The sequence below is a fragment of the Coffea arabica genome, chromosome 5e (genome assembly GCF_036785885.1).
Source record: "Coffea arabica cultivar ET-39 chromosome 5e, Coffea Arabica ET-39 HiFi, whole genome shotgun sequence".
Taxonomy (NCBI): domain Eukaryota; kingdom Viridiplantae; phylum Streptophyta; class Magnoliopsida; order Gentianales; family Rubiaceae; genus Coffea; species Coffea arabica.
Window position 1 is genome coordinate 49,399,640 of NC_092318.1, and position 19,410 is coordinate 49,419,049.

Below are 19,410 nucleotides of genomic sequence, written 5' to 3' on the forward strand. Positions count from 1 at the left end.
GTTAGCTCCACCATTGATCATGGTGTAGCTGTATTTGAAGAATATTTTTGACATCAAACAGACAACAAATGACCAATTAGCAATAGCACTTGTAGCCTAGTCTTTAAGTAGCTGGAACCTTTCCTAAAGCTATAGAAAGCCAAAGCCTTACCTGTAGTTATCATTGCAGACATGATTGCCGATGGCGACCAAGTGGGATGAACACTCTTGATGTACGCTGCAACGGCAGATACATGAGGACATGCCACTGATGTCCCCGACTGAAAGTTGAAAGTGGACAAGTCGATCATCTCCTTGTGCTGGTGTGAGGGCAGCATTTGGCCAAGCTGCCAATGTTAGTATATTCAAAGACTTACTCTACAAATCAGCTGCGTCTATTTGGTTTCGTTCTAAAATTGATTATTGGTCCGGTAGTCTCATGCACTGTTATCTAGTTGCAGAATGTTACCCAGTTATCCAGTTAGAGGTGCTCTATCTCGATGATCGTATCAGCTTCCAAGCAAGCGAGCACAATTCTCAGTAGCAAGTTTTAGACAATGATACAAAGAATTCATGCAGCATATATTACATCAGAATGGATAAGGGGCTCTAGAACTGCCAAAACAAAGTTTAGAGGTAAGGTTGATGATGGAAAGACAGACCAATTTGATTTTTTTTCTTTTTGGGAGTATTGATTTTCAGAAAAATTTAAACACGGCGGTTAAGATCCATGGTTGATAAAGTTTTGTCCTTTCAAGTGCAATGCGACTTCGAAAAATCCCGAGGAACACCAAATTATTTGGTGCCCCATGTAAGAACATCCTAGAGTTGCAACTTGCAAGTCGAACTCGTTAACAAAAATCTCAGCAATGCAGATAAGCATCTATGCTCAATGGGTAGAATGGTGAATTCACAAATTTCAACTTCAGAGAGCAGACTATGCATGTCAATAATGGAATGATAGTGTATGGTTACTTTTTGCAGAATTATCTTCTTCTCTTGAATATTTGTATCGATGACTTTTCCAAATTCATCAAAATTTAGCCAATTTTGCATTTTTATTCTGACAACCGACCAAAGCCTATGATTCTTCTCCCCGTACTGAGTTAAACTGACCCAAAACTGGAAAATTCTACAAAAAGATGACAATTTTAACCCATAAATTGTATTATCTGCAGTGAAGCCAAAAAATGACAAACAAAAAGAAAGGACAAAACATAATGCAACCCACCAGTTAAAACCACAACTAATCTTCTGTCTCATTTTCTGTGCCACACTATGTTCCACTTTTTATTATGTTGTTATTTTCATAGTTATTAAACCCGATCCGACCCACACAATTGAATTGGTCGGCCCCGATGATCCGGGCATCAGATCGGACTGGGTCTCTAGTTTAATCGGACAAGCAATTGGCGTCAAATCCAGATAAATTCATTTGATCCAGTGGTTCGACTAGGAGCCCGTCCAATTTTTCAATTGACCCGGTTTACCTTTTTTTCCTAATAATTGTGGGTCTTTTTTTTTTAAACAAAATGTATATATGCGTTTGATAAGTTTTGTACATTGGATCTTCATTTAAATATGTATATAAAACTTTACCACTTGCTTAGTTTTTATTTGATAACTAAATATTTTTTTAATAAATTTTTTTATTTTTTTATCATACAATTAGTCCTTTTAACTTTTAAACTGACAATATTTGATTAGTTAGAAAATTACTTTGTTTTTAAACAAAACATAAAATAATGAAAAAGTAATGCTATATTTTAAAAAATAAGCGATATAAATTTTGTTTTATACTTGACTATATTATTTATTTATTTAAAAGTACGATAAAATGAAGTTAAATCTTCTATTAATATCTAAATATTTATCATATATCTTTTTAAGTATAATAATTAGTATCTAAAAACTCTTTATTATATATTTTATGTATATTAAAATTATTATTTTATATTTATAAATATGAAATTAATATTCACCGATTCAACCAGACCCATTGATCCAGTCCCTCTGCCAAGTTCTTTATTGGGTCGGGTTTAATAATTATGACTATTTCTCCTTCATAAACATTACATTTTAGTTCTTTTTTGTTTTATTGAGATCCAATAACTATTAACTAAGTAAATGAGATTTTTTATGAATTTTAATCCAGTTAATAAAAAAAAAAAGAACCTCGGAAACAAAAAATCTCAGAAACCTTTTGTATGGGACCGGTATATGGGGCCCGCGTAGTTGACCTTACTAGAAAGGAAATGTCCAGGAGATAGATGGTAGGAAGCAGCAGCCAGCATTGCAAGTTTAGTTTGTTAAACACAAGAGTGTGTTTGCATATGCAGAACATTTCCTTCTTTTTTTTTTAGAAGCTTATGCAGAACATTTTCAGATGAATACTACTGAGGAAGGTCTGAAGTTAAACTATTCACCAACTAGATTATCTCGGGGAGTCGTTAAAATGAGAGCAAAACCAAATTGAGCTGTCTGAACATATCACAATTTAAGGTCTGAAGTTCTCTCAGGATTGAAAATCATTCCTCTATTGTCTGGTTAATTTTTCCTAAAGGAATACCACTTAAGGTAACAAGACATGCAAATTGCTTCCACTTAAGGAATCGTGTATCGCCCTGTTCTATAGTTAACAAGATAAATTTGTAGTACTAGCATAGCCTCGTGGCCAAGAATTAGAATGGATTTTTTTTTTCCCAAGAATTAAGTTAATCATTTGCAAATAATGGTATTTACGAATTGAATTGCAAATCAATGTTTAGGAGTATTAAATTACAACTTTAGATCCTAGGAGCTTCTATTTTGGCGTTGAACTTTAAAATGGTCGGCCAGAATGGTGATAAAGGAGAGTAAGAGAAAGGCAAATGTCCAGACTTGCAAGTTAGAAAAACTCAAGACAACCAAGCGTACAATGTAGAAGTCTTGCTCAAATCAACATGTTGGGGAATCAAAAAGATGCCCTTCAAGGATGCAACAAGCTTGTAGCCTTCAGATCAAACAGACTTTGCTGGTATAGATCTGAAAGAGCAATAAAGAACTCCAAAATTTCAGGTGTTACATAGCTGTCTCCAGTTTCCACATAGAGTGCTTGGGAGCGTAAAGCACTGGATTTTGAGCCTTCTGAAAACCGAAATCTCACCTGCACGGGTTTGCACGCTCCATCCTCTCTTTTTCTCACTAAACTATTATTGCCAACTCATAAACTTGTTGGATGCTTCCTAAACGTAAAAGTCAGCGAGCAATTCTTCGAAACCCTACCTATATAAAGGCATCCCTAAGAAAACCTCAAGCATCAGTCCATCACGGTGCAAATTACATAGTAATTGCATATCCCTTCTACTTTTCTTTAGCGCTCAAAAGACCTGGAAATGTCACCTTCAGGAATGCTTAAACTTTGCATACTAATGGCTTCCTTCATCTTGGAAGCCTCAGCAGCTTGTAACTTCTACAGGGATGTCAAGATCAATTTTGGCGATGGAAGAGCTAAGATAGATAAATCAGGCCAGCTTCTCACACTGTCTCTTGACAAATTATCTGGTTCTGGTTTTGAATCCGAATATGAATATATCTTCGGTAGATTCGACATGCAAATCAGACTTGTACCTGGGAATTCAGCTGGCACAGTCACCACATTCTTTGTGAGTGTCAAACAAGCTCTCCTTTTTGTATTTCAAATTCATAAGCAGAAAATCAAGAGTTTTTGCTGTCTCTTAACTCTTTTCTGACAAACAATTTTTTGTGCTATCAATGCAGTTATCTTCTCAAGGCGAAAGGCATGATGAGATTGATTTTGAGTTCCTAGGTAATGCATCTGGGCAACCATATACCCTTCACACCAATGTTTATGCACAAGGAAAAGGAAACAGGGAACAACAATTCCGTCTCTGGTTCGATCCAACAGCAGCCTTCCACACTTACTCTATAGTTTGGAACCCCCGGAGGATTATGTAAGTTACAGTCTCCTTGAATTATTTCTAATCAGCCAAAATAAGCAACCATTTCAGTAGTTCCTGATATATTTCCATTATCTCTGGATGTTTGCAGTTTCTTGGTAGATGGTAGTCCCATCAGAGTATTCAACAACGATGAAGGAGCTGGCATTCCATTCCCAAAGAACCAGCCCATGAAGGTTTACTGCAGCTTATGGAATGCAGATGATTGGGCAACACAAGGTGGACGGATCAAAACAGATTGGACACTAGCCCCTTTTTTGGCCTCTTATAGAAACTTCAACCCTGATGCTTGTGTATGGTCAGCATCAACCGGTTCATCATGTGCTTCCAGATCCCCTGATTCTATCAATACACAAGCATGGCAAACTCAAGGACTTGATGCTAAGGGAAGAAACAGAATGCGATGGGTCCAATCCAAGTTCATGATCTATGATTATTGCAATGATTCCACAAGGTTTAATGGACGTTTTCCTGCAGAATGTAGGCGTTCAAGGTTTCTTTAGGACCTCAAATGGCAGTTCCCTGTTTGAAATCAAGTTTTTTATTCACTTTGTACAAAACTCATATGCTATTCATTATTCTTTTCAAGAACTGGAATCAAAGAAGCACTATAATCGGACAAGTACTTTTGAGACCTCCCATGTAACGATAGGCATATCAATTCCTTGGCAAGAACATATCCTAACAATTAAAAGGCAAACCTTAAGATGCTTCAGAAGGAGAACGCTTCACAAGCCTTGAGATATTTCATTACAAAATAGGCTATATTTGTTCAGGAGTTCAAAACACTCTTTCTGGGAGAAGTAAAACAAACAAGGAAAACTAGAACTCTCTGGCATTTCTATTTTCTAACTTCACGTAGTCAAAGATTAGCAGCACCATACTAAACCTATGGCTCTCGACACATTCTAGCAATAAACAGGCAGAAATCAGTTTTGAAGCAGATTCATCATTCTCATAGATAACGCAACCGAGCGATAGGGTCTTGGGAATGGGAAGGCAAACGGAGCCAGGAACTTTGATCAGAAACGGACCACTCAATTTGAGAACCACAAATTTCTTGCAAGTATAAAATCTAGGCGGCAAAACAACTGATACAAAGCTAAAGCTGAACTTGAAGATTTATTGGTTTAGATTGGCATCAGAACCCCAGATTGGATATCATGTTCATGTATTTATGGCCAAGCTCAAAGACAGAACTTGTCGATTGATCGAGCATTGTGCTGAAGCAAGAACCGATGAACAAAATCAACAAAATCCTTTCCAGTTTCACTTTCAATAGAATAATCATAATCATAATTCTAAAATTCCCACTTGTCATCTATAAATTCTAGGCTTTGAACATTAGTCCACATATATGACCATCTTTTGGATAAAACACCAGACAGCATGTTTTGTGGGAAGAAGTGAAAAAATATGTACCAAAATTGCACCTGGCAAACTACTGATGCTATCAACTGAACCCGAAAATTTGTCACATTTGAAGCTTGAATTTTGCAGCAGAAGTTGGTTGATAACTACCCGTCAACCCCAGATGTAGAAAAACACGCCCCAATTAGGAATGTTTTATCTACTAATGCAAAGTTGTCAAGGTTGGAAAATGATTTTTAGCATATACACTACTACATGACTGAAGGCACAGATTTCTAACGTTTTTAGTGAAAACCTTAAAGTACCTAAATGAGTAAATATCCAGATGGATGTGGTCTAGGTTCCTTGTCATCTGTGACATCTGAATCGCCCCGTGATAGATGAATAGTCCGATATTAATTCTCGATTTCTTGTTCTTTAAGGGTTGGCAGATATTCTAGGTATGTTTGTTTGAAATCCTTAGATGTGAAAAAACAAACCAATATTGATAAATTCATACCGTTTGGAATAATAGAAGATCCCTTTGAGAATTTTGTTAGCAATCTTGTTAAACAAATTGACAGATATGCAGTCTAATCAACTCAACTGCAGTAACCTTGTATTAGATCTTCCCTCAGGTCACATGAATATTTTTTTGGGTATATTAGCTAAAGATACAGTACTTTGTAAGTTGTACTTCTTAAAGGTTAGGTGCACTCAAACTCAACTCCATTTTGAACTTCATGAATTTTCAAGAATCACACAAAAATAAAAATGAAGTGGTTGAAGCCAGCCAAAAATGGTGATAAAGAGGATTAAATAAGGCAAAGAATGAGACACCTATTAGCGGAATGAAGAGTAACTAGCAAAAAATTCATTCATTTTTGGGTCATCATCCACTCAAGCTAACAACTTGAGGATATACGCAACCGATTGTAGAATGGAAAAGTTTACTCAAGGCCTATTACAACTTCAATGAAATTATACCCTTCTTCCTTTTCAGATAAGAGAAACAACTAGCACCTTCAGATTATATACAAAATTTGCTTGCTGTTTTCGTAATCAAAATTGCAGGTGCTAAATATCATTTTCCAGTTTCCACAATGCTTGCTTAGACATGCAAAGCAATTGGATTTAGGTGTTTCTGAAATTTGAAACTTTACCTGTAAGCATTTGCACATTCTGCCATCAATAATCTTTAGTAAACTATAATTGTCAACTCGTAAGCTTGTCTACATCTAGAATACTTCCTAAAGGGAAAGGTCATCCCTAACAAAACTTCAAGCAAAAATTCTTCATTGCATTGCATGCTATCCCATTTTATCTCTAGTTCTCAGAAAAAGCTCTCAAGAGTCGCATCTTCAAGAATGCTGAAATTTGGGATTCTAACTTCTATTGGCTTGCCTAATCATGGAAGCCTCAGCTAGTAATAAGCCATGAAAGCACGACATTTTTTCTCAAACCACATGGTCTCAAAAACGGTTTAAGCGTTTTTTACAATTTCTGTGTCATGATCAAGTCTTAAAACTTAAGCTTTTTTACTTCTAAATACACTTTTAATGTATGGCTCGGTTGACTCGGTTTGTCAGCCAAATCAAAATCAAGAATTGATTGTTGTCCCTCATAACAGGACGCTTGCAAGACTTACCACATTTAGGCCATCAAGTAATTTTGTAATCGATATGCAAAAAGTTGGACTTGAATTAACACTGAGTTGAACTTCACAACTGGACTAAGATTAAATGGAGCCCGAAGTCTCGAGCCCATTTACGCACACAAATCAGTATAGTACATTAAAATGTTCTGCTTAAACTACACACAAAAAATTAAAAACAAAAACAAAAATAAAGCTTTTAAAACAAGAGAGTAGTATTTGCAAGCTAGGCTGAGTTTAAATAACTTGACGTTTTCTTTGCTTTATTATTTGCAGAGGCTGAATGAATATAGAGATTAAAAACGAAAGAAAAATCCAAAAGTTATTATAAAGCATCACAAGTTATGATCGTTGGTCATACATGAAAACAACTTGCAGTTTTGAAGAAATAAAAAATCCCTTATGACTTAGGTTGAAACTTCAGAAATTAAAGGTTTTAAATTTAATTCTCTCCTTCTTTTATCCCGCTTCTTAAAATCCTACATCTCACCTGTTAAAAACATAAAAGTTTCCTAACATCAAATATATGATAATTTCAAGAAAAGGCAGATGTTGTGTCGCAAATGAAAATCATCTATCCACAATATTAGAATTGAGAGCCAATATTAGTCAAATTTTGATGAACATTGGGCACCGACCATTACCACTACTGCCACCACTTCCAAGTTTGGATGGCAACTATAACTTAAAAGTAGGGGCAGCATTATGGAGAATTTCCAAAGGAGTTGAGTGCTCAGATTGTCAAAACATCCAACAGTCAGTTACTGTCTGGCAGAATCCAGCCTAAAATCCAAGAGCTTTAGGCACTTCTAATGCTGTTAAATCTCGATTGTTACTTAGGTCTTTTATTTGACCAGCCAACGTCTGGCGATTTCAGAGCTGGATTGTTCTGCCGTTTTGACCACCTCAATTGAAAATCATTTGCGTATGGCCAGTGGGGATAATGTGCATTTTCCAATATTGGTCATGTTCAAACTCAATCAAGAAGAATTTCTTAAAGACACAAAACTAGAAATACTTGGGGAAACCAACAAAAAAAAAATGATGAAATAAAATCTTTGAATAGGTGAACTAGCTGCATTATGTATAAGAATGCCAAGAAACTCCTTGGAACTTACCAAAATCTGGTGAACTGAATTAAATCAATAATGTCTTTGCTCCAATTTTTTTTTTTGGTTCAACGAAGACGCTTTACAAGACAGGAGGAGGCTTGACAATCCAATACAGAGTCCATATTCAATATCTTCACCAGATGAATCGGATCTTGAGGATGAATTAAATCAATTTCAATTAGATAAGAAAAGTTATCACTACTAACGTAAGGGCTATGTTGCCGTGCAGTTTGTAAAAATATTTATAAATAACTTATGGTACCGATCTAACCCATAGTGGTGATTGGAGGCGAAACCTTCCAAACTTTTACGCATCGAAAAGAAATTATCGCAATATATTTTCCATGTACCATTGATATTAACAGTAACGATGATGACTCTACTAGTAGAGATTAAGAAAAAAAATGGAAGGAATGGCAAAAATAGTCTTTGCTAAACTGGCGGTCTCTGTCACCATCAATAAATTTTTTAAAGCTTCTTTACTCCACGCGCAGCAACGCGTTCTTGGTTGCATCAACTTTATAATTGATTATTCTGGAGTGAACGCTAACGTTTGCCAGCTAAATAGTAAATACTACGTTTGCCGTCTGACTTACAGTTGTTTATTTGCCTTTCTAGGATACCTCTTCGACAGCACACGGACAAGAATTTTGACTTTCGTACTAGGAAGCAGCCATCAACTATATAAAGCCTTCATTTGTCTACTCCCAAGCATAGCAAACTGAATACGCAAAAACCTCTCCTTTCTTCTGAAGCTCTCCACTTTTCGTGTCCGAGTAAAAATGATCTCCCTTGCCTTCTTTAAAGCTTCATTCCTCCTGCAGTTTACCATAATTGCATCATTTCTATTAGCTGCCTATGCTGGTAATTTTTATCAAGATGTTGCCCAGACTTTTGGGGATCAGAGGTTTAAGATTCTCGAGGGTGGCCAACTTCTCACGCTGTCCTTAGACAAAACTTCAGGGTCTGGATTTCAGTCCAAGAATGAGTATTTGTTTGGAAGATTCGACATGCAACTTAAGCTTATACCAGGCAACTCTGCTGGTACCGTGGCCACATTTTATGTAAGTCCGAAAATTTTCCATTTTTCAGTAACTTAGGATTGTTTTTTCCATTTTCACACAAAATTGCACCATCTTTGGTACTCAGCTCATGAGGGATTGTACCTTCTTGTGCAGTTATCGTCCCAAGGACAAGGACATGATGAGATCGATTTTGAGTTCTTGGGAAACTCTTCTGGACAGCCTTACACAGTCCACACCAACGTTTATGCTCAAGGAAAAGGTGGCAGGGAACAACGGTTTCGCCTGTGGTTCGATCCCACAACATCCTTCCACACCTATTCAATTGTTTGGAATCCTCAAAGGATCATGTAAGCCCTTTTCATCAATTCATCATCTTATTCAATTCACTGCTCTGCCTGGAAAAAAAAAACAAAGAGAGACAAAAATCTTGTTGCTTAGCAGCTTTTTTTCTTTATTATTATTAAATGAGTTTCTGGGATTTTTTCTTTTAATCAGATTCTTGGTGGATAACATACCAATAAGAGTCTTCAACAATCAAGAATCAAATGGAGTACCATACCCCAAGAACCAGGCCATGAGAGTCTACTGCAGCTTGTGGAATGCAGATGACTGGGCTACACAAGGCGGCCTTGTTAAGACTGATTGGACGCTTGCCCCATTCACTGTTTCTTACAGAAACTTCAATGCAAATGGATGTGTTAAGGTGCCTGGATCATCAGCCTGTGGTTCCACAAATTCGCTGAACAATGATCAGGCGTGGCAATCTCAAGGGCTTGATGCTAAGGGAAGAAACAGGATTCGATGGGTTCAGCAGAAATTCATGATCTATAACTATTGTAGTGATGCTACTAGGTTTCCACAAGGCTTTCCTACTGAATGCAGGGGCTCTGGGTTCTAGATTGCTGGAAGATTGTCTTTTCTTTGTAAACATCAAAAGTGAAATTCTTTATTCGTTTTGTAAATTTTAGACAGATATTGTGAAATTCTTTATTCTTTGTAATTTGTGGAATGAAAATGAATTTTGATTACGCGTTACATTGTTCGAGTAAAAGTTGAAATAGATTCCATTTTATTTTCTAGTTCGGCTGAACATCAATAATTTTTCTTTTGACAGTCATACACCCTAAAATAAGTCTTTAAGACTTCATGTATGCATAATCTGAATATATTCAAATTTTTGGACAAACATTTTGAGTTTTAAGAATGTGCTTAATCAGCTGAAATATCCCTAGCCTTGAATTTGTAAATAAAAGAGAAATACAAGAAATTTCTCCACAAGCATTTGATAAAAAAAGAACATAATTTTTGCAATATATCTACTAAGGGGCATAGGGCATAGTTCATAGAGAAATTTCGTGCAAATTGAGTTTTTAATCTGATGACGTTGTCAAAACATTGGTTAATCTGCCAGATTAGCAGTTTTTACTTATCCTTTTTGGCCCTTTTGATGTAGCAAAAGATATTAATAAGTCAAGTTAAATCTGGCTACTTTGGTCGGTTTGACTAATTTACTTGACAATCGTTTTCCAATTGGGAAGCTAAGAATCGTTTATCTCTCTCAGAACTTGATAAAAAGTGGTCAAAACTTAGTTTGAAAAATTAGGCTGGGCTAATTAAGCTGAAAAAAAAAAAACTGTTCTTGAATTAAAAATATTGGGATTGTAAGTTATTTGGGATTATTTGGGATATTTTTACTGTAGCACTTTTTGTGATGTGATGTATGTGAGATAAAAAGATATTGGGAAGATAAAAAGGTGTATTGGAAATTGTAAAGATGATGTAAGCAAATAAAATTGGGGAAATATGAAGCAATCCAAACAAACCCATTACTTGCAGTGCTGCAAAATGGGGTAGAATGAATTTATTTCTTTGGCTGTTTGTGTATAGGAGAGTTAAAATATTTCTTTTTTTTCTTTTTGATGCAGTATAATTATATAAAACTTTTGATTGAGGCATTTGAGGAAAGATGTGAAATCCCTCTAGCTGTTTACATTATTTTGGAGGTATTTGATTTTGTAAATTATCAATTATTTTAATAGTTGGTGTATTATAAACTCAAATACCTATTAAACGATCCGAACAACTAGAGCGATTTAGATAAATTTCAAATCCTTTATCAAATTCCTCAATCCAAACAAAACCACAGTATATGTAGTATCTCGCAAAATACACACCATAAACATGCTAAAAAAATGTACATAATAAGTGAGAACTACTGTAAATTAAACAGTGCCAATCATAAGAAAGCTAACTACATATACTTTTTGGTATGGACCGTATGGTATAAATACGAATTTCTGCCATGACATTGGAGAACTTTATTAAGGATTTTCATGTTCTGTACCCTTAGGGTCCGTTTGGTTCACGAACCAGATGAGATGGGATGACTCATTCTTAGATTATTAATCCTGAGTTGAGTCATCCTCAGATAAATAATTTCAATTATCTGGTATTTGGTTAATTCTGGATTGGATGGGATATGGTGGAAAATAATCCTATCTTGTGTTTGATGGGAGATTGGATGAGATAGAATTACTATTTTAATGACCAAAACATCCCTTAATTTGTAGATTATTTTTAATAAAATAATTTAATAAAAGATTTAATATTTATAACTTTTATTAAAATAGAGTAGTTTGAAACTTCAGAATTATAAAGCAAATCAAGGGTTTTGATATATAAAAATTTGCATTCACTCAAACTCAACCCATTCGATCCCTTAAAAATAGATTTTGACCAAGTTTTTGAACCTAAATTTGAAATCCAATTAAATAATAGGCATAGTTTTGACTAAGTTAGGGTTAAATCGATTAAAACCTAACCCATTTAAGAGCTTTAAATGAGTCGAACTCAAGCTAATATAGAAGACTTTTCTTTAGACCGAGTTTGAACTTATTGAAGTCCTCATTCGTACCAACAAGGGTTGGTCCGAGTGGTAAGTGGCTCGGATTCGCTTAAGCAGGTCTCGTGTTCGAGTCCTAGTGTACGCAGACACCCCTGTTAGAAGACTCACCCACCATAGCCAGGTGCGCGACGCAGGTCAGGTCCGGATTAGTCGGGGCAAAACTTCAGATACGGGGCGGGCAACCAAAAAAAAAAAAAAGAAGTCCTCATTCGTAAACCCAATTGATAAGGGTATGTATTTGTGTAGAATTTGGTTTAGAAAATAAGTTTAGTAAGGGTAATTTAGTCCAAGGGCAATATATTCCCTCTATTATGATGTTAGTATGGCACATTAGTCAAAAATTTAAATTAAATAATATGGGTAAATTATTCAAAAATTTTAAAATCATGAATAGGGTCAAATTAGTCAAAAAAATTTAATATAATTAGTATGGGCTAATTAGCCCATTTATTATCATATTAATAATACGTGAGAATATAGTTATATAATAGCGAGTATGAATTTGAATCATTCATAAGGGAAAATTAGTCCAAATATTGTTATGTTGGTAGTAGGAACAAATTAGTCAAAAAAATTTTAAAATTAATTAGTAGGGGCAAATTAGTCCATTTGTATTATACTATCGTGTGAGAGTAAGATTACATAATTATAAGAGTATAAATTTGTATTTTTTGTAAGCATAAACTAGTTTAAAATTTTATCATCCTATCTGTTAGTTATTCCGGAAGAACTAATACTACCCCCCCCCCCCAAAATGGGATTATTTTATCCCATGAATAAGGATTATTTCGGTTAGGAAGGATGTGTCATACCATGTATAAAATGCAATCAAACATGAGATAACACAGGATAATTAATCCAATCTTGTATCATCCCATGAACTAAACGGACCCTTAAGGCACAGGATAAGCACACAAAATATAATAAATGAAAGAACTTCAAATTTTAAACATTATCCCTAAATTTAGGAAACTTGCCAAAAAATTTTAAAATTTTCTAGACAACTAACACTTGGACCCATTTTTTCTTTTTTTTGCACGTGCTCTAAGGGCACAAATAGAAGAACCATTTATTTTATTAAATTAATGTAAAGTAATAAGCCATGGCAAGAATATGGCTTTGTTAGACGGCGTGTCACCTCTATTTTATTTTGTTTTATTTTATTTTATTTTATTTTTATGGGGAAGGACTGCTCTCCTGGATGTTAGGCATGAACCCAGAGGCTTTCACATCAAAGTTAGCTCTTCCCATGGTCCATACTCCATACTCGGCGACGCGTTATTCCGTTGCTGTGCATGCCTGATTCGCAATAATGGTCGTAGTCAAAATCATTCGAACTTTTATAAATTAAAAATAATTATTGCAATGTATTTTTCACCTGAATATTATTATTAGTGACGATGATGACACCTAGATTAAGAAAAAAGAAAATAAAAGGAATGGCAAAAATGGTCTTTGTTAGACGTTTTCTGTCACCATCAATAAATTTTTTGAAGCTTTACTCCTTGGCATGAAAGCGAATAATAATTGAAAGGAGCTTTGAAATTAAAAGTTTAGCTCTCCAAGCGCAGCAACGCGGTCTTGGCTGTGCCAACTTCATAATTGATTATTCTGTAATGAACGCTAACTTTTGCCAGCTAAATACTACGTTTGCCATCAGACTTACAGTTGTTTATTTTACTTTTCTAGGATACTTCTTCGAGAGCACACGGACAAGAATTTAAGCAGCCATCATCTATATAAAGCCTCCATTTGTCTACTCCCAAGCATAGCAAACTGAATACGCAAAAATCTCTCCTTTCTTCTGAAGCTCTCCACTTTTCTTGTCCGAGTAAAAATGATCTCCCTTGCCTTCTTTAAAGCTTCATTCCTCCTGCAGTTTACCATAATTGCATCATTTCTACTAGCTGCCTATGCTGGTAATTTTTATCAAGATGTCGCCCAGACTTTTGGGGATCAGAGGTTTAAAATTCTTGAGGGTGGCCAACTTCTCACGTTGTCCTTGGACAAAACTTCAGGGTCTGGATTTCAGTCCAAGAATGAGTATTTGTTTGGAAGATTCGACATGCAACTAAAGCTTATACCAGGCAACTCTGCTGGTACCGTGGCCACATTTTATGTAAGTCCGAAAATTTTCCATTTTTTAGTAACTTAGGATTGTTTTTTCCATTTTCACACAAAATTGCACCATCTTTGGTACTCAGCTCATGAGGGATTGTGGTTGGGGTTGGGTTTGGGTTGGGTTATAAGTCCTCGGGACACCCTCAAGAGTTGCCGGCTTTTGAGGACTGTTCTGGGATTAGATTTATAGTTTGACAAAAAAAAAAAAAAAAGCTCATGAGGGATTGTAACTTCTTGTGCAGTTATCATCCCAAGGACAAGGACATGATGAGATTGATTTTGAGTTCTTGGGAAACTCTTCTGGACAGCCTTACACAGTCCACACCAACGTTTATGCTCAAGGAAAAGGTGGCAGGGAACAACGGTTTCGCCTGTGGTTCGATCCCACAACATCCTTCCACACCTATTCAATTGTTTGGAATCCTCAAAGGATCATGTAAGCCCTTTCCATCATTTCATCATCTTATTCAATTCACTGCTCTGCTTGAAAAAAAAAATCTTGTTGCTTAGCAGTTTTTTTCTTTATAATTATTAAATGAGTTTGTGGAATTTTTATTTTAATCAGATTCTTGGTGGATAGCATACCAATAAGAGTATTCAACAATCAAGAATCAAATGGAGTACCATACCCCAAGAACCAGGCCATGAGAGTCTACTGCAGCTTGTGGAATGCAGATGACTGGGCTACACAAGGCGGCCTTGTTAAGACTGATTGGACGTTTGCCCCATTCACTGTGTCTTACAGAAACTTCAATGCAAATGGATGTGTTAAGGTACCTGGATCATCAGCCTGCGGTTCCACAAATTCATTGAACAATGATCAGGCATGGCAATCTCAAGGGCTTGATGCTAAGGGGAGAAACAGGATTCGATGGGTTCAGCAGAAATTCATGATCTATAATTATTGTAGTGATGCTACCAGGTTTCCACAGGGCTTTCCCACTGAATGCAGGGGCTCTAGGTTCTAGATTGCTCGAAGGTTGTTTTTCTGTGTAAACATTAGAAGTGGAATTCTTTATTCGTTTTGTAAATTTTCAACAGATTTTGTGAAATTCTTTATTCTTTGTAACTTGTAGAATGAGAAAAAAAAAATGTTGATTAGATAATTATTTTTTGAGTAAAAGTCGAAACAAGTGTGAACATGAATAAAATCTTTCTTACAAATTGTTCGAGTCTGAACATGAATAAAATCTTGCGAGTCTTTCTTATTTTTTGTCTGCAATTATTCAAGTGTGAACATGGATAAAATCTTTCTTACAAATTGTTCGAGTCTGAACATGAATAAAATCTTTCGAGTCTTTCTTATTTTTTGTCTGCAATTATTCAAGTCTGAACATGAATAAAATCTTTCTTGTAAACAAAATGTTCAAGCATCAGTTTTTCATCACATTGCATAGTATCCCTTTTATCTTTAGCCCTCAAAAAGTTCCATTGAATCTCATCTTCAAGAATGCTGATACATGGGGTTCTAATGGCTTGCCTAATCATGGAAGCCTCTCAATCACATGGTTTTTAAAAGGTTTAAGCGTTTTAAAAGTTAAAGCTTTCAAAACAAGAGAGTAATATTTGCAAGCTAGCTAAGTTTAAATAACTTGACGTTTTCTTTACTTTATTATTTGCAGAAGCTGAATAAACATATAGATATTAAAAACGGAAGAACAAACCAGAAGTTATGTCTTTGGTCCTAAATGAATAAAGTTCCAAAGAAACCGAAAAATTCTTAACGGTTAAGGTTATAGTTCGACGAATTAAAAGTTTTGGATTCAATTCACTTATTAAATCCCCCGCCTCACTTATTAAATACCATCACTCCACTGCTAAAAATTGAGCAAAGAAAAACAGAAAGTTTTTAGGCATCAGGCTTATAATTTCAAGAAAAGGTAGATGTTGTGTCAAAAATGAAAATCAAATCACAAATATGAGAATTGAGTGATGATGATGGCAACTACATAACTTAAAAGTAGGGGCAGCATTATGGAGAATTTTCAAAGGAGTTGAGTGCTGATATTGTCAAAACATCCAACAGTCAGTTAACAGTGTGGTAGAATGAGAATGGGAGAATTTTACTTCTCCTCAGTAGCCCCTCCCCTCCTACATCCAGCGTATACAATTCAAGAGCTTGGGCCATTTCTAATGTCGCTAAATCTCGATTTGTTTGGTAGTCTTCTTGACCAGCCACTGTTGCTGATTAATTCCAGGTCTGGATTGTTTGGCAGTTTTGACCACTTCATTCGTATGGTAAGGTCAATGGGGAAAATCCCATTCCCAACACAGGTCATGTTCAAACTCAATTGAAAAAAAAAAAAATTTTCTTAAAGCCACAAAACTAGAAATGCTTGGGGAAACCAAGAAAAAAAATTTAAAGATCTTTGAATAGGTGAACTAGCTGAAGTAAGTATTAGCATGCTAGGAAAGCCCTTGGAACTTAACAAAAACTAGTCATGTCCCTTTTTTTCTTTTTTCTGGTTCAAGAAAGACGCTTTACAGGACGGAAGGAAGCTTGAGAATCCGATACAGACCTCACATTCAATATATATCTTCACCAGCATGAACTGGGTTTTGAGGACAAATTAAATCAATGTCAACTTCTGGTATCAACTTTGTACAACTAATAATACATCTGTAATGAACGCTAGCGTTTGCCAGCTATAGCCTATGCTGCGTTTGCCATCTTATTCGCAGTTGTTTGTTTTACCTTTCTAGGATACTTCCTCGAGAGAGCACACGGACAAGAATTATGACTTTTGTGCTAGGAAACCATCGACTATATAAAGCCTTCTTCATTAGCCCACTCCCATGCAAGACAAATCTCTTCTTTCTTCAGAAATTCTGAGACTTCCTAGCCAAGTAAAAATGATCTCCGTTGCCTTCTTTAAAGCTTCAATCACCCTGCAAATATCTGTAATTGCATCACTTTTACTAGCTGCCTCTGCTAGTAACTTTTACCAAGATGTCGACCAGACCTTTGGCGATCAACGGTTTAAAATTCTTGAGGGTGGCCAACTTCTAACATTGTCCTTGGACAAATCTTCAGGCTCTGGATTTCAGTCCAAGAATGAGTTTCTATTCGGAACATTCGATATGCAACTTAAGCTTATACCTGGCAACTCTGCTGGCACTGTGACCACATTCTATGTAAGTCCGAAAATCTTAAATATTTGGTAACTTGGGGATGTATGTTTTTTCAATTTTCCCGCAAAACTGCACCATCTTTTGCACTTCGCTAATGAAGAATTGTACCCTTTCGTGCAGTTATCATCCCAAGGACCAGGACATGATGAGATTGATTTTGAGTTTTTGGGGAACTCTTCTGGACAGCCTTATACCATTCACACCAATGTTTATGCTCAAGGAAATGGTGGCAGGGAACAACAGTTTCGCCTGTGGTTTGATCCCACAACATCCTTCCACACCTATTCAATCGTTTGGAATTCGCAAAGGATCATGTAAGCCCTTTTTATCATATTCATCATCTTATTCATTTTACTTCTCTTTTATATATATATATATCTTGCAGCTTCGAAGTTTTTCCACTACGTAACTAATTGTTTTCTGGAAATTTGCTTAAATCAGATTCTTGGTGGACAACATACCAATAAGAGTATTCAACAATCAAGAGTCAAATGGAGTACCATACCCCAAGAACCAGGCCATGAGAGTCTACTGCAGCTTGTGGAATGCAGATGACTGGGCTACACAAGGCGGCCGTGTTAAGACTGATTGGGCACTTGCCCCATTCACTGTTTCTTACAGAAACTTCAACGCGAATGGATGTGTTAATGTGCCTGGATCATCAGCCTGTGGTTCCACAAATTCATTGAACAATGATCAGGCATGGCAATCTCAAGGGCTTGATGCCAAGGGGAGAAACAGGATTCGATGGGTTCAACAGAAATTCATGATCTATAACTATTGTAGTGATGCTACCAGGTTTCCACAAGGCTTTCCTAGTGAATGCAGGGGCTCTAGGTTCTAGATTGCTGGAAGATTGTTTTTCTTTGTAAACATCAAAAATGGAATTCTTTATTCGTTTTGTAAAATTTCAACAGATGTTGTGAAATTCTTTATTCTTTGTAATTTGTGGAATGAAAATAAATTTTGATTGCGTGTAACATTGTTTGAATAAAAGTTGAAATAGATTCCATTTTATTTTCTAGTTCGAGTATTTTTCTTGTGACAGTCATACACCCCAAAATAAGTCTTTAAGACTTCATTTAAGCATAATCTGAATATATTCAAATTTTTGGACAAACATTTTGAGTTTTAAGAATGTGCTTAATCTTCTGAGATGTCCCTAGCCTTATAACTAAAAAAGAAATACAAGAAATTTTTCCACAAGCATTTGATCAAAAAAGAACATAATTTTACAATATATCTACAAAGGGGCATATTTATAGAGAGGTTTCATGCAAATTGAGTTTTTTTTTTAATCCGATGACGTTGTCAAAACGTCGGTTAATCTGCCAGTTTAGCAGTTTTATTTATCCTTTTAGGCCCTTTTGAAGTAGCAAAAGATATTAATAAGTCTAGTTAAATCTGGCTACTTTTGTTAGTTTGACCAATTTACTTGACAATCGTTTTCCAATTGAGAATCGTTTATCACTCTCAGAACTTTGATAAAAAGTGATCAAAACTATGTTTGAAAAATTAGGCTGGGCTAATTAAGCTAAAAAAAAAAAAAAAACTGGTCCCGAATTAAAAATATTACTTGCAGTGCTGCAAAAGGGTGTAGAACGAATTTATTTCTTTGACTTTTTGTGTATAACAAAGTTAAAATATTTCCTTTTTTTTTCTTTTTGATGCAGTATAATTATATACAAGTTTTCATTGAGGCATTTGAGGAAAGATGTGAAATCCCTCTAGTTGTTTACATTATTTAGGAAGTTTTTGATTCTGCAAGTTATCAATCATTTTAATTGTTGGTGTATTATGAACTCCAACACCTATTGAGCGATCCAAACAATTAGAACGATTTGAATGAACTCCAACACCTATTGAGTCTCTGCTCTGCTGGATTCCTCCGCGCACATACCGTGCTTGGGCTGGGCTGGGGCCACTGGTCGGGCCACAGGGGATTAGTCGGGCCCCGTAAGAATTGACCCGGACACCCCTGTGTAGACAAAAAAAAAAAAAAAGAATGAATTTCAAATCATTTATCAAATTTCTCGATCCAAACAAAATAAACAGTACATGTGAGAACTACTGTAAATTAAATAGTGCCAATCATAAAAATGCTAACTACATATAAGTTTTTGGTGTGGACCATTTGGTATAAATACGAATTTCCACCATGACATTGGACAAT

At 35.7% G+C, this 19,410-nt stretch overlaps 4 protein-coding genes across 4 annotated transcripts; all 4 read left to right on the forward strand.

Moving 5' to 3' along the window:
- The first annotated feature begins 3,295 nt into the window (after positions 1-3,295).
- Positions 3,296-4,574, forward strand: LOC140006321 (xyloglucan endotransglucosylase/hydrolase protein 22-like). The gene is made up of 3 exons (XM_072048145.1): positions 3,296-3,623; positions 3,739-3,932; positions 4,030-4,574. The coding sequence occupies exons 1-3, from the start codon at positions 3,354-3,356 to the stop codon at positions 4,439-4,441; spliced, it is 876 nt and encodes a 291-aa protein (XP_071904246.1). The 5' UTR covers positions 3,296-3,353; the 3' UTR covers positions 4,442-4,574.
- A 4,212-nt stretch (positions 4,575-8,786) lies between these two features.
- On the forward strand, positions 8,787-10,114 carry LOC140006658 (xyloglucan endotransglucosylase protein 1-like). Its single transcript, XM_072048962.1, has 3 exons — positions 8,787-9,118; positions 9,233-9,426; positions 9,575-10,114. Exons 1-3 carry the CDS (start codon positions 8,837-8,839, stop codon positions 9,975-9,977), a joined length of 879 nt encoding a protein of 292 aa, XP_071905063.1. The 5' UTR covers positions 8,787-8,836; the 3' UTR covers positions 9,978-10,114.
- A 3,640-nt stretch (positions 10,115-13,754) lies between these two features.
- On the forward strand, positions 13,755-15,313 carry LOC140006659 (xyloglucan endotransglucosylase protein 1-like). The gene is made up of 3 exons (XM_072048963.1): positions 13,755-14,103; positions 14,348-14,541; positions 14,671-15,313. The coding sequence occupies exons 1-3, from the start codon at positions 13,822-13,824 to the stop codon at positions 15,071-15,073; spliced, it is 879 nt and encodes a 292-aa protein (XP_071905064.1). The 5' UTR covers positions 13,755-13,821; the 3' UTR covers positions 15,074-15,313.
- Positions 15,314-16,893: 1,580 nt separating this feature from the next.
- Positions 16,894-18,261, forward strand: LOC113688017 (xyloglucan endotransglucosylase protein 1-like). The gene is made up of 3 exons (XM_027205590.2): positions 16,894-17,240; positions 17,358-17,551; positions 17,679-18,261. Exons 1-3 carry the CDS (start codon positions 16,902-16,904, stop codon positions 18,079-18,081), a joined length of 936 nt encoding a protein of 311 aa, XP_027061391.2. The 5' UTR covers positions 16,894-16,901; the 3' UTR covers positions 18,082-18,261.
- The last annotated feature ends 1,149 nt before the right edge of the window (positions 18,262-19,410 follow it).

What these genes read in the sequence shown, in the direction of transcription:
- LOC140006658 (XM_072048962.1), top strand. Translation starts at nt 8,837, where the DNA reads ATGATCTCCCTTGCCTTCTTTAAAGCTTCATTCCTCCTGCAGTTTACC. An exon ending in GTACCGTGGCCACATTTTAT is followed by an intron (nt 9,119 to 9,232) that starts GTAAGTCCGAAA and finishes CTTCTTGTGCAG; the next exon opens with TTATCGTCCCAAGGACAAGG. An exon ending in TGGAATCCTCAAAGGATCAT is followed by an intron (nt 9,427 to 9,574) that starts GTAAGCCCTTTT and finishes TCTTTTAATCAG; the next exon opens with ATTCTTGGTGGATAACATAC.
- LOC113688017 (XM_027205590.2), top strand. Translation starts at nt 16,902, where the DNA reads ATGCAAGACAAATCTCTTCTTTCTTCAGAAATTCTGAGACTTCCTAGC. An exon ending in GCACTGTGACCACATTCTAT is followed by an intron (nt 17,241 to 17,357) that starts GTAAGTCCGAAA and finishes CCTTTCGTGCAG; the next exon opens with TTATCATCCCAAGGACCAGG. An exon ending in TGGAATTCGCAAAGGATCAT is followed by an intron (nt 17,552 to 17,678) that starts GTAAGCCCTTTT and finishes TGCTTAAATCAG; the next exon opens with ATTCTTGGTGGACAACATAC.
- LOC140006321 (XM_072048145.1), top strand. Translation starts at nt 3,354, where the DNA reads ATGTCACCTTCAGGAATGCTTAAACTTTGCATACTAATGGCTTCCTTC. An exon ending in GCACAGTCACCACATTCTTT is followed by an intron (nt 3,624 to 3,738) that starts GTGAGTGTCAAA and finishes CTATCAATGCAG; the next exon opens with TTATCTTCTCAAGGCGAAAG. An exon ending in TGGAACCCCCGGAGGATTAT is followed by an intron (nt 3,933 to 4,029) that starts GTAAGTTACAGT and finishes GGATGTTTGCAG; the next exon opens with TTTCTTGGTAGATGGTAGTC.
- LOC140006659 (XM_072048963.1), top strand. Translation starts at nt 13,822, where the DNA reads ATGATCTCCCTTGCCTTCTTTAAAGCTTCATTCCTCCTGCAGTTTACC. An exon ending in GTACCGTGGCCACATTTTAT is followed by an intron (nt 14,104 to 14,347) that starts GTAAGTCCGAAA and finishes CTTCTTGTGCAG; the next exon opens with TTATCATCCCAAGGACAAGG. An exon ending in TGGAATCCTCAAAGGATCAT is followed by an intron (nt 14,542 to 14,670) that starts GTAAGCCCTTTC and finishes TATTTTAATCAG; the next exon opens with ATTCTTGGTGGATAGCATAC.